The 14,508-nt window shown below is 30.2% G+C and overlaps 1 protein-coding gene across 1 annotated transcript; it reads right to left on the minus strand.

Annotated features, from left to right (window-relative positions):
- Nucleotides 1-5,004: 5,004 nt before the first annotated feature.
- LOC130672832 (ATP-binding cassette sub-family C member 4-like) lies at nt 5,005-13,620 on the minus strand. The gene is made up of 4 exons (XM_057477589.1): nt 13,118-13,620; nt 10,479-10,613; nt 10,202-10,406; nt 5,005-9,234 (listed from the first exon to the last, which is right to left on the minus strand). Exons 1-4 carry the CDS (start codon nt 13,300-13,302, stop codon nt 5,539-5,541), a joined length of 4,221 nt encoding a protein of 1,406 aa, XP_057333572.1. The 5' UTR covers nt 13,303-13,620; the 3' UTR covers nt 5,005-5,538.
- Nucleotides 13,621-14,508: the final 888 nt, after the last annotated feature.

Below are 14,508 nucleotides of genomic sequence, written 5' to 3' on the forward strand. Positions count from 1 at the left end.
ACAATATCAGGATTGTAACAGTTACCATCAGGATGGTAATATTTACTATTAGGATCATAATATTTACTATTAAAGATAGTAATTAATATTATTGAATACTAGAAATATTTAAATTCTACTTACCTTAGATGGTAACTATTATAATTTCTGATAGTAACTGTTACCATCTGGATTATAAATATAACTATTTAGAATAATAGTAATAATTGGATGGATTTAAGGTACCTTATAAGGTTAGTTAAGACGTTATTGCAAAAAACCGTCCAATTAACTCTAGTTAACATACAGGATTGTAACAATTATTATAAATATCGTGAATGTTACAATCTAGATGATTTATACAATCATCTAGATAGTATTCACGACTACCGAATTGATGGTAAAAAATTCTATCATAACTAGATAGTAATTCCTATTATTTAATTATCTCAGTGTATATATCCATGTAGGGGCATATATGGCCATGAGGCTCTATAAAAAAAAATCGACTATTTTTTTTTTTCTTAATTATATCAAAAATATTGTTGGAAATAACGAAAAAAAAATACTGTGAAAGTTTAATCTCTTAATATGAACATTAAGAGGTTCCGCATTGCACTTTTCTATTTTCCGTAAGAATAACATGGAAAAAATTTTTTTTGCGTCTTCTGATTTTTGTAAGTAGCTAACGATGCGCCAAAGGAATAATTGGTAGGCATATTTTGTAGGTAATTGGATGCTCTACAAAAAAAGTTTCTTATCATTTTTTGATAAATCTATTTGTTCAAAAGTTATTTAAGGTTGAAGTCGAATTCATATTAAATTTTGAGATCTTTTTACTTTTCCGGCGAAATTATCAGACCTATTACAAAATATCATAAGACCTTTTTTTGTAGACAATTTTATTCCCTACAAGCTATTTCCAATAAAGTTTTTACGGATTCCGCATTGTTTTCTAGTTATTTTCATTTTAATGTCATGCTCATAAAAAAATAGTCTTCTGATCGATTTTAAGAGCTTGACATTAAAATGAAAATAACTAAAAAACAATGCGGAATCTGTAAAAACTTTATTGGAAATAACTTGTAGGGAATAAAATTGTCTACAAAAAAGGTCCTATGATATTTTGTAACTGGTCTAATAGTTTTGCCGGAAAAGTAAAAAGATCTCAAAATTTAATATGAATTCGACTTCAACCTCAAATAACTTTTAAACAAATAGATTTATCAAAAAATGATAAGAAACTTTTTTTGTAGAGCATCCAATTCCCTACAAAAATATGCCTGCCAATTATTCCTTTGGCGCATCGTTAGCTACTTATAAAAATCAGAAGACGCAAAAAAAATTTTTTCTATGTCATTCTTATGGAAAATAGAAAAGTACAATGCGGAACCTCTTAATGTTCATATTAAGAGATCGAACTTTCACAGTATTTTTTTTTTCGTCATTTCCAACAATATTTTCAATATAATTAAGAAAAAATAAATAGTCGATTTTTTTGATACAGCCTAATGGCCTTACAAAGCTATGTATAACTATACATGACCATGTATATATCCGTGATTGATTAAACACATGACCATATATTTATTTATTTATTTGATCATGGGACTATGTCTCCTAACGACCATAAGAAGATAGATTGAATAATGTATGTAATTATTGCTTAATTATCTGGAGAGACAAATTACCATGTTTAATAATTAAAATAGAAAAAAAAGCCATTTTATCTTTAAGTACAATCAAAAATAATTTTATTATACAGTGATAAGTACAATTATACTTGAATTATGTACAGGTAAAAATAACTTGAAAATATATTTTACATTTTTTTTTAATAATAAAAAAATATTTCGTTATTTATTTAATATATCATTACTTATCAAATAATTTTTAGTTACTTTAACGATGGCCTGTAAAATTGTAGTGTTGCAAATTTTTACTTGGAAAATGCTTTACAGCAAGAAATACTCATTTTTAGAGTGAACACAATGAATAAAGTTGAGTTATATCGCAGTATTTTTGAGCGAAAAAATTTCATTCTCACTACAAATGTATATTGATTTATAAAAAATATCATATATATTGATAATTTAAGTTCTTCTAACATTGTATAAGAAATCTATAAACATTAAAAATTAATATAAAATAAGTATACATATTCTATACCAACAAAAGAATTTAGATAGACTGATTAAATTATTTATTTATGGAACGTTGTACAGATTGAGAAAAAATTTTGAGAATTGATTAATTTTAACAACTGACAATAAGTACTTGAGATCCCCAATGATGCTATAGAAGTAGAGGCACCGTTTTTGGCCACTTTAAGGCAAGTTTTGAACTCTTGAATAATTAAAATATAGTAGTTTTTGCATTACGCAGTGATATTATTGATTTTCTTAAATTTACAATTTTTCACTCATCAAAATAAAGTATCTAATGTCCAAAAATGGAACTGTGGCAACAAATGGAGGTTTTACCCTAGACATACTATAGCCGAAACGTTGGTCAAGAATAAATTTCTATAATAAATAGATAGTCAGTTAAAGATCAGTAAGGCCATTAATATAAAGACTGAAAAATAATTTATCAAATTGAACATTAAAGTATTAAAACAACAGATTAAAAAATAAGTCACAAAAATATTTCCATTAATTGCTCCTAATAATTGAATTACAGTAATGATTACCATACTCATGAGAATAGTTCCCATAATCACATAGTAATGAATCTTACACATCCACATTAGACACGGTTCCTTGATGCGTATGAAAATAAGGCCTACATTTATCATGGTAACCACTCCTATAATATATGTGAAATATTAGCCTGATATTATTGTAATGATTACTGATATAACAGTAACGATTACCGTAACATTTAGAAATTCCAAATCTTCTGGGAAGCATTACCATGATATTATGTTAATAGTTACCAAATACTGTCATAGTAATAATTACCATACTATTATAGTAATAATTACCGTAACATTTAGATATTCCAAATGTTATGGGAAGCATTACCATAACATTATGTTAATAGTTACCATCTACAGTCATAGTAATAATTACCATACTATTATAGTAATTATTACCGTAACATTCAAATATTCTCAATGTTATGGGAAGCATTACTATAATATTATGTTAATAGTTACCATATACAGTCATAGTAATAATTATCATTCTATTATAGTAATTATTACCGTAACATTTAGATATTCCAAATGTTATGGGAAGCATTACCATAACATTATGTTAATAGTTACCATCTACAGTCATAGTAATAATTACCATACTATTATAGTAATTATTACCGTAACATTCAAATATTCTCAATGTTATGGGAAGCATTACTATAATATTATGTTAATAGTTACCATCTACAGTCATAGTAATAATTACCATACTATTATAGTAATAATTACCGTAACATTTAGATATTCCAAATGTTATGGGAAGCATTACCATAACATTATGTTAATAGTTACCATCTACAGTCATAGTAATAATTACCATACTATTATAGTAATAATTACCGTAACATTTAGATATTCCAAATGTTATGGGAAGCATTACCATAACATTATGTTAATAGTTACCATCTACAGTCATAGTAATAATTACCATACTATTATAGTAATTATTACCGTAACATTCAAATATTCTCAATGTTATGGGAAGCATTACTATAATATTATGTTAATAGTTACCATATACAGTCATAGTAATAATTATCATTCTATTATAGTAATTATTACCGTAACATTTAAATATTCCAAATGTTATGGGAAGCATTACCTTAATATTATGTCAATATTTACCATCTACAGTCATAGTAATAATTACCATACTATTATAGTAATAATTACCGTAACATTTAGATATTCCAAATGTTATGGGAAGCATTACCATAACATTATGTTAATAGTTACCATCTACAGTCATAGTAATAATTACCATACTATTATAGTAATTATTACCGTAACATTCAAATATTCTCAATGTTATGGGAAGCATTACTATAATATTATGTTAATAGTTACCATATACAGCCATAGTAATAATTACCATACTATTATAGTAATTATTACCGTAACATTTAAACATTCCCAATCTTATGGGAAGCATTACCATAACATTATGTTAATAATTACCATCTACAGTCATAGTAATAATTACCATACTATTATGGTAATTATTACCTTAACATTTAGAAATTCCTCATGTTATGGGAATCATTATCACAATATTATGGTAATAGTTACCATAATAATAGAGTAATGATTACCATAATAGTATGGTAATTATTACGATGACTGTAGATTGTAACTATTAACATAATATTATAGTAACTTTTACCATAATACATAGTAACGATTACCATAGTAGTATGGGAACGATTACCATTATGATATAGAAATTATTACCATTATTTTATAAGAACTATTCCAATATCGTACAGGAATGAAGCCCATATAGACAAGAATAGTGACCATCATTTATTCGAGCGCCATTCCTATAATCGATATTTCAAAAAAGCCAGTTACCATACTATATGGGAACCATTCCCATAATGTATCATAATTATTACTGTAAATTTTTCTCTATGCACTGGGTCTTACGCAACTATCTTCACCAAGTATTGCAACAGATTTGCTTAAGATATCTTACGGAAGTATCTCGCCTTACTTTCCTGAAATTGACCATGACTTGCGTAAGACTCGAAATACAGATTCTCGATGAAAAAAGATTTTATTCAATTGTACAAAATTATACACAAAAAATGGCCCGATCCAATTGTATACAACTGTATAGAAATTGTATACAATTCTATACAAATTGTATACAAGTCTATATAATTATATACAATTTTATACAAATTATATACAATTCTATATAATTATATACAATTCTATATAATTGCAATATATAGAATTGTATATAATTCTATAGAATTATATACAATTTGTATAGAATTGTATACAATTTCTATACAAATTGTATACAATTGGATCGGGCCATTTTTTCTATCCAATTATATATAGTCTATATATAATTATATATAGCCCATATATAATTGATATATAATTCTATACAATTGTATAAAATCTTTTTTCATCGGGTTTGCATAAAACTTCATTAAAAATGCTACTTCCATGTGTAAAAGTTCAAAAATAATTCCTCAGTTAAATTTATAACAAACAATCAAAATAGTAATTTTTACCATAACTCATTAATTAGACTTTTTCAAAAAAGATATTTTTATAATTTTCCAATTGAGAAATAATCTAATAAGTATAGTTCATATATATTTGTAAATCCTTATAAAAAAAATTAATTGTATATTTTGGCGCCGTTAAAACATTTTGATTAAATACTTAATATTAGTCGTTTATATAATATTTTTTTTTTTTTTTCATTTTCAAACACTTTTAATTTTACGCTTAAAATCATTCATAACACGGGGTCATTCATTGCACCTAAAAAAATGTACATTGAAATAAATAATATAAATAAAAATAATACCTAATTATTAAAACAAAATATATTATAATCATCTTTTAAGTTTATTATTGTACGCTTGTTTCGCAACACGTGTCAACTGATCAGTCATCGCACGTCCTGTTTGTTTAACCAATGACGTAAAATGACCGTGGTCGTTTTTCAATAGGACGTATGGATGATCAAATTCAACCATGCGTCCTTTTTCCATAACCAAAACTTTATCACTGTCCATAATAGTATTGAGCCGATGTGCGACTGTCAATACAGTGCATTCGGCAAATTTAGTTCTAATCGTACGTTGAATAAGACCATCAGTATGCGGATCAACATTCGCCGTAGCTTCATCCAGCATAAGAATTTTATTGTTACGTAAAATAGCACGTGCTAGACAAACTAATTGTCGTTGACCAGCACTAAAATTAGTGCCGCGATCAAAAACACGTGAGTCTAATCCATTGACCATCGCAAAGGAATCCTTCAACTCGACTTCTTCCAATGCCGACCATAATGCGTCATCTGTATATTCGCCAAATGGATCTAAATTTTTACGCAATGTTCCAGAAAATAGCACCGGATCTTGTGGTATTATTGATATAATACGACGTAAATCTTCAAGGTAAATAGAACCTGTGTCAATGCCATCAATTTCAACTACACCTTCAACTCTAGCCAATCTAAACAGCGCTGAAATAAGTGACGATTTACCAGCACCTGTTCTACCAACGACGCCCACTTTTTCTTTAGCTCTGATGACGATATTCAAATCCTTGAGAACCGGTGGATCTTCTTCTGCATAACGCATGTAAACATGATGAAATTTAATGCATCCCTCAGGGGGCCAAGACGCCGGCGGATGGCTCACACTTTTCATTTCTTCTTTACCATTAACTCCTTTCTTCTTCTTTGGCTTCAACTTTTTCGTCATTTGTTTATCATCAAAGACGTTGTCTTCTGGGGGCAATAGTGTATATTCAAGTACACGTTCAACCGACATCAACTGATTAGTAACTTCAGCACTCTGACGCATTCCCCATTGTATCATCCCGGTCATCGACATGACTGTCGTTATTGCCAAGCCGACTTCAGCGCCAGATATGCCGGTGTCAACTAAGACAAAACTAAAAGTAACGATTGCCGTAAATATGAAACAAAATACATCTAGTGAAAACCCAAATGCTGTACTTGTTGCAATGAACATGTACCAAGAAGAACTGTGTGAGTCTTGAAAATTATCAAACTCAGCTTTCAATATACTTTGGGCGCCATAAGCGCGTATTGTTGATAAACCATTGAGTGTTGCATTCAAATGTGTGAATACTGGAGATCTCATCATACCTTCAAGGCGCTTTACATTTTTACTTGTTTTCAAATAAACTTTTCTTATCCAATAAAATATAAATGCAATAATAATAAGCGGCACTAAAAAGATCGGATCAACGACACATATTATCACTAATGACCCAACCATCATCATTATGATTTGCCCGGCATCAAGTAACGCTTTCGGTAATAATTCATCGATAGCACCCATATCTTTTGAAAAACGATTCAATATTCTACCACTTGGATTAGTGTCAAAAAAACGCATACTCGTTCTAATCAAGGCTTCAAATGAACGATCGTGTAATTTTTGACTCGCTCTAACGCATAATATGTAAAATAACAGTGATCTTGTTATACCGATTGCAAATACTGATAATACAAGACCTGTATAAATATAAATATAAGGATAAGCTGGAGTTATATCATAACTATAATCAAATGTCGCATTACTTTTATCACTAATATTGTTTTTATGTCCAGCAAAATTAGCAGCATAACGTTTTTCTTCCTCGTTAACAAGTATCGGTACAAAATAATCATTAAGACTAGCAACGAATTGCGTTAATATAAATAATATACCAACAATTATTATAAAACATAAATTAGTGCCTGATGTAAAATATTTAACAAATATCGAGCCTTTGATAACACCGCGGGATGTACCTTCAATATTACTCATAACAGCGTTTTCTTCGTCATCATCTTCGACGTCAGTGTCACCGCCAGATGGATCTGGTGTCCGACTGCGATTACTTGTACTCGACCATTGGCGTCGCATTGTTGTTTTTTCCGCGGACGATAAGGAATCATCATTTTCACTCATAGTGTCAGATGCCAGTAGGGTTCCGTACTCCGGACATGCTGCTAACAAATCAACGTAATTACCAAACATACGGACGGTTCCGTGTTCCATTAGTAGAATACCGTCAACGCTCTTTATATATTGTAACTGATGAGTTGCTAATATACGCGTTTTACCAGCTAAGTAATACTGAATACACTCTTCGAATAAATGTTTGCCCACGTGGGTATCCACTGCACTCAATGGATCGTCAAGAATATAAATATCTACATGCCGATACACAGCGCGGGCTAAATTTATTCGCGCTTTCTGCCCTCCTGACAATGAGCTACCACGTTCACCAACGATCGTCTGGTCACCTTGTGGAAATTGTTTGAAATCACTCAGTAACGCACAAGCCTTCACGACTTTTTGATAACGCTGCCGGTCATAAGGTTGTCCAAAAATAATATTCTGACGTACAGACGAACCAAATACCCAGGCTTCTTGAGCCGCGTAACTTAACCCCCCTTTCAATTCAACGTTTCCTTGGATCAGTGGTAATTCGCCCAGTATTGCTGATATCAATGAACTTTTACCCGAGCCTACTGACCCAATGATTGCATAAAGTTTGCCACGTTCTAATTTGAAATTAACGTCTTGCAATGTATTTTCTTGGCTACTTATTTCCCATTTAGTTGTTACATTTGTGAGCTTAACGGCCCATGAACTTATTTTACTATTGTTGTAATGATGACTTGCTGTAAGTGATGCTATATTTTTAGCAACGTCTAGTGCAACGCTGGCTGGTCCATTATTTTTCAACGATTTAGTATCATTAAGATCTGAATCATAAGACAGATCATTGCTTTCATCATCAATGTAAGGTAAGTCAGACTTTGTCGATGATGATAATTTATTACTAATCTTAATATTAACATTATCTACTGATAATCTTCCTGCGTAAACAGTCCGATTGACATTTTCAACTTCATCGTACATTAGAAAATATTGTAATCTACGTACAGCTACAACACATTCGGCTATTTCGGCAATGCCTCGAACAAACATCGCTGACATTGTATGCGACAGGATATTGAACAATGATGAAAATACGAATGCTTTTTCAGCCGCTAATTGTTGGCCAAAAAATAACATACCGACAAGTGTACAATAAATAGCAACACGAGTCGTAAATAAATTAAATGTCATAAAAATACCGCGTATCCATGAATTTTTCTGTACAACTTTTAGTTCTAGTTTGCGCGCCAATGCTATCATTGCACAAAATGGTTTTTCCCATGCGTACATTTTGATAACCTGTACACCGGATATTATTTCGTCCATTAAACGCACACGTTCGTCAGTTTTAATCGCCGTTTGTAAACGAAACTTTGATGATAATTTACCGGTATATGACTGAATTGGCACGACAATAAATACTGCGCCAATACCTAATATACCGGCGTACCCAGCTTCGGTATATAGAAAATAACCGATTATTAGTGTCGTGAGTGGTGCGGACCACATGTGATGAAGGAAAACTGACACAAGATCGAATCGATTTACATCATTCGCTACTAAATTAACTATTTTTCCTGGTGCTGTTTCGCCTAGTGCTGTTGTACTTAAGCGCAATGCCTTAAAAAAAAAAAATTTATTAATTATTGAGTTATCAAATTATGTAATTATTGATCTACAGTCAAAGTCCCCTAAAATTGCTAGTCCTCTTAAGCCCTAGCAGACCTGATTTGCCGTAAATTTACGGTAATTTTACCGTAAATCTACCGTAGAATACCGTAAAATTCGAGTAGATTTACCGTAAATTACGGTAAACCCACCGTTAATTACGGTAAAACCACCGTAATTTACGGTAAATCGGTACTTTACGGTGGATTACCGTAAATTACGGTGGGTATACCGTAAATTTACCGTCGAATACGGTAAATCTACCGCAAGAAATCCGGGTGGATTACCGAATTACCGTAATTTACGGTGGATTACCGTATTTCCGTATTTTACGGTAAATCTACCGTAAATTACGGTAAAACCGCCGTATTTTACGGTAAATCCGACGTAAATTACAGTAAATCCACCGTAAATTACGGTAAATCCACCGTATTTTACGGTAAATCCGACGTAAATTACATTAAATCCACCGTAAATTACGGTAAATCGGCATTTTACGGTGGATTACCGTAATTCACGGTGGGTTTACCGTAATTTACCGTAATTTGGGTCCGTTAGGGAGTTGTCAGAATACGTCCTTTAAAATTGCTCGTGTTCTTTTCCACTGCAATTTATACGATGAATCAAAATACGAGATTCTGGCGCACTGGGAGAACATTTTTAGAGAACCGGGACTATCGTAAATTATACACCAAGAGAGGAAAGTAGAACATTCCAACCCACGTGTGTAATTTACTATTTCACCACATCCGCATCGAAAATTAAAATGCTTGCCTCTGATTGCCGAACAAACAGCGCATGCGTTGATTTTATTGTTTGTTTTCTCGAAAAAAAAGAACGACTTTCTTTCCACCAAACAGGGCAGGTAAACTTTCGATGCAGGTGTGGCGGAAAATTTTTTCATACAATTACTATTTACCTTACGATAAACAACTGAACACACGGCAATACGTATTTTACCACCAAGATGAAATGCTCCGAAAATTGATTGATTTAAGGTAACAGCATTAATTCCAATAGCTAGACAAATTCCACCAGCATACATCAATGCGTCATTGTATTCAACCCCTCCAGTTTCTCTAAAGTAACGTAAGAGTCTTCCTAAAAGTAGTGGGGTTCCTAGACTAAAGAAATTTTATTTATTATCTAAATGAAATCAAGTAATGAGTTTTTAAAAAATGTTTTTTTTTTTTTACCGAAGAATAAATTCATTGAAGGTATGCAATATTCCGTACATAAAATACTCCTTTGAAAAACATCGAAAAATAGTTTTCAAAAAATTCGGACGGCGTTTGGATTTCTTTGCACTTTCTAATTCGGAATTCCATTGTCTGAAAATTATAATAATAATAATTTATAAATTATTTAAGAAATGATTTTTTTTTTTATAACTACAGAAAGTAAATTAATTGTTGTACTGAAGCTGTAATTGAATAAATTATTTTATTAATATGAGGAATTTTTCTTATTGTATTCATTTGTGTGCAACATTATAAAAATTATTTTGTAACATATGATCAAAGAAAAAAATGAACTGTGAAAATTAAGAACGACAAATAATACACTGGTCACAAAAATTAAAGGATAGTAAAAAAATTCGAAATTTTTGGGTGATTTTCAACATTCTGTAACTCGGTGAAAAATGGTCGTAGAAAAAAAAACAAAAAAAGCAAATTGTAGCCTCAAGTTTCTAGTTTTCAGATTTTGACCTCAAATTTTTTTATCATGCACAGTTCCGGAGTAATCTTGAGAAAACCGACGAAAAAAAATTTTCAAAATTTTTGCTCGTCTTCCAACGAGTCTATGGGCTTCAATAAATTTTTTTGGATAATCCGACCTTATGAATCTTTTAGGAAATTGTATGCCCTTTAATTTGGCGGCCTAAAAAAGTCTCTACAACGATTTGGCGTCGAGTTATCATTGATCAAAGCAAACCGAGTAACAGCATGTTGAAAATAACCCAAAAATTTCGAATTTTTTTTCTATCCTTTAATTTTTGTGACTAATGTATAATTATAAAGTGATCAGTAAATACTATGGTTCTAAAAAGTAATTTTTTCATTTATGATTAAAACGTGAATAATTACAGGATAAGTATGAAAATTTATTGCCCATGCAAGAAAAATTACTATTTGAACTTTAAAAATCGTAACTGATACTTAGAAAATAGACAACAAGTATTATAAAATTTATTATTTAGAATGTTAAAATTCCCCATATTGACATCCACACGGAAAGAAAATTATGGCAGCGGTTCCCATAATTTTGTGAAATTTTTTCCTATACCATCATAGGAATTACGACCATAAATTATGGGAGCGGTTCCTATAATTATAGGAATGTTTCCCATAATTATGGGAATAGTTCCTATAATTATGAAAATGATACCCATAACACTATAGGAATGGTTCCTATAATTATAGGAATGGTTCCTATAATTTATAGGAATACTTTCTATAATATTATAGGAACTATTCCCATAATATTATGGGAATGGTTCCTATAATAGTATGGGAACTATTCCCATAATATTATGGGAATGATTCCCATAATGCAATTGGAATAGTTCCTATACCATTATGGGAATCATTCCCATAATATTATGGGAATAGTTCCCATACTATTATAGGAACCATTCCTATAATATTATGGGAATGGTTCCCATATTATCATGAAAAAATTAATTTAAAGAAGTGTGGTAATCACTTTTACAATACACAGAAATATTATTATACATAAAAACAAAAATTCAAACATTGAAAAAAAAAAATCGTATTTGGCGAAAAAACATTAAAATTTTTAACAAGAATTTTTTGTCAGCACAAAACATTCAAGAAAATTCAAATTTTGGGAAATTTCTACACTATTGTGCAAAAAAAAAATTTAATGATATTATAGGGATGGTTCCTATAACATTATGGGAATAGTTCCCATAATATTATAGGAATAGTTCCTATACCAATATGGAAACCATTCCCATAATAGTATAGGAATAATTCCTATACCATTATGGGAATGGTTCCCATAATGGTATGGGAACAATTCCCATATCATTATGGGAACCATTCCCATAATGGTATGGGAACTATTCTCATACTATTATGGGGATGGTTCCCATAATATATGGGAACCATTCCTATAGTAGTATAGGTACTATTCCTATACCATTATGGGAACCATCCCCATAATGCATAGCAAAACTTCCCATAATTTTCTTTCCGTGCAGGTTTCAAGTTGTAATTTCAAACATTAATTTTTAAAGTTTACTTTTTTCCGTGTACTTGAATAATGAAACAATTGTTCAATTTCCAAAATCATGCACCCACCCTGTTTAGAAAATCTCATAGAATCCAATATATTCTTATAACTTCCCATACAGATTTTATAAGAATAAATGAGTTCTATGAAAAGTGCTTTAGTTGAGTATAGGGCCGTATATGTACAGCTTTAAAAATCTATCGGATATTTTTAGCAGGGGCATATAAGTCAAATTTCATTAATTCGGAAGTGACCTAGGGATCTGTCGCAAGATACTTTCATAGAAATAATGAAAGACTACTACTACAAGATTATCTTGCGTACGCCATCTTGAACATGTAGTATCTATCAAAAAATTCTTGTGACCAGTGCATTGACCAGCAACGTGATGAAATATTTCTTTATAGTATTAATACAAATGTTTCAGAATTACAAAACATAAATCACTCGATCTTTTCATAAAAATTATTTACATTAGATAAAGTAATCTCAAAAAAATAATTGAATAGCCTCGATAAAATATAAATTAAAAAAAAATCACAACAATATCATAAGTACACAATAAACTGATACTTACTTTTCTAATCGATCTCCAAGAACACTCGATCGATCGTTCTTGAGCGGATCGAACAGATCATCGGGACTTAAAATCTTCGAATATCCAGTTCTGAATAGTTTTAATGTCCATGTCCAAAATAAAACTGAAAAAATGTTTGCTTTTTCACGTGGATTTGGATTAACTGTTGCTTTGGTAGCATCCATTGTAATTCTTCATTAACATTGGTGTCAAATAAATAATATACAAGTATATAAATTTCTTATTGTATTATAATTATAAACGTAACTTTTGATTAAAGATCACAGCCGCAACTTTATTACACAATATCCGACACACCGTTTCATTAAGTTGATGAATTAAACTCATTAAAATATTTATCAATGACTTTCCGGAATGTGTAACATATATCTTATTTAAAATCAACACTAATTTACATTTTCTTTATCACAAATTATATCATTATCGTTTATTTTCTTTATTTTTATCCAAAATTATAAGAATCTGGAGATCCACGAAAATTGGCATCTGTAATTAATAAAATTAATTTTATAATAATTAAATAAATGAAATTACATAACTTCCCTGATTAAACCACTGAATTCGATCGAATTAAACAGAATTAAATTTTTAATTCTATTTAATTCAGATAAATTCTGTTAATTCGGTACCTGACTTAAAAATGAATTCTGTCTAATTCGGCAGGAAAACCAGATTTTGTCCAAATAAAAACGAATTTAAATAATTCTATTCGGTTTAATTCTGTTTAATTCGAAAATAATCCTCGAATTTCTAAATCTGACTCCGAATTAAACTGAATTAAAACGAATTCAAAATTTTTAAATCGGTTTTATTCTGTTTAATTCGAAAATAAACGTCGAATTTCTGGTTCTGACTCCGAATAAAACTGAATTGAAACGAATTCGAAATTTTTAAATCGGGTTAATTCTCTTTTATTTAAAAATAATCATCGAATTTCTAAATCTGACTCCGAATTAAACTGAATTCAAACGAATTCGAAATTTTTAAATCGGGTTAATTCTTTTTTATTTGAAAATAATCCTCGAATTTCTAAATCTGACTCCGAATTAAACTGAATTCAAACGAATTCAAAATTTTTAAATCGGTTTTATTCTGTTTAATTCGAAAATAATCGTCGAATTTCTGGTTCTGACTCCGAATAAAACTGAATTGAAACGAATTCGAAATTTTTAAATCGGGTTAGTTCTTTTTTATTTAAAAATAATCCTTGAATTTCTAAATCTGACTCCGAATTAAACTGAATTCAAACGAATTCAAAATTTTTAAATCGGTTTTATTCTGTTTAATTCAAAAATAATTCTTGAATTCTTTTAAATTCTGTCTTACCGAATTTAACAGAATTGAAATTTTTAATTCAGCTGAATTCTGTT

The sequence above is a fragment of the Microplitis mediator genome, chromosome 8 (assembly GCF_029852145.1).
Source record: "Microplitis mediator isolate UGA2020A chromosome 8, iyMicMedi2.1, whole genome shotgun sequence".
Taxonomy (NCBI): Eukaryota; Metazoa; Arthropoda; class Insecta; order Hymenoptera; family Braconidae; genus Microplitis; species Microplitis mediator.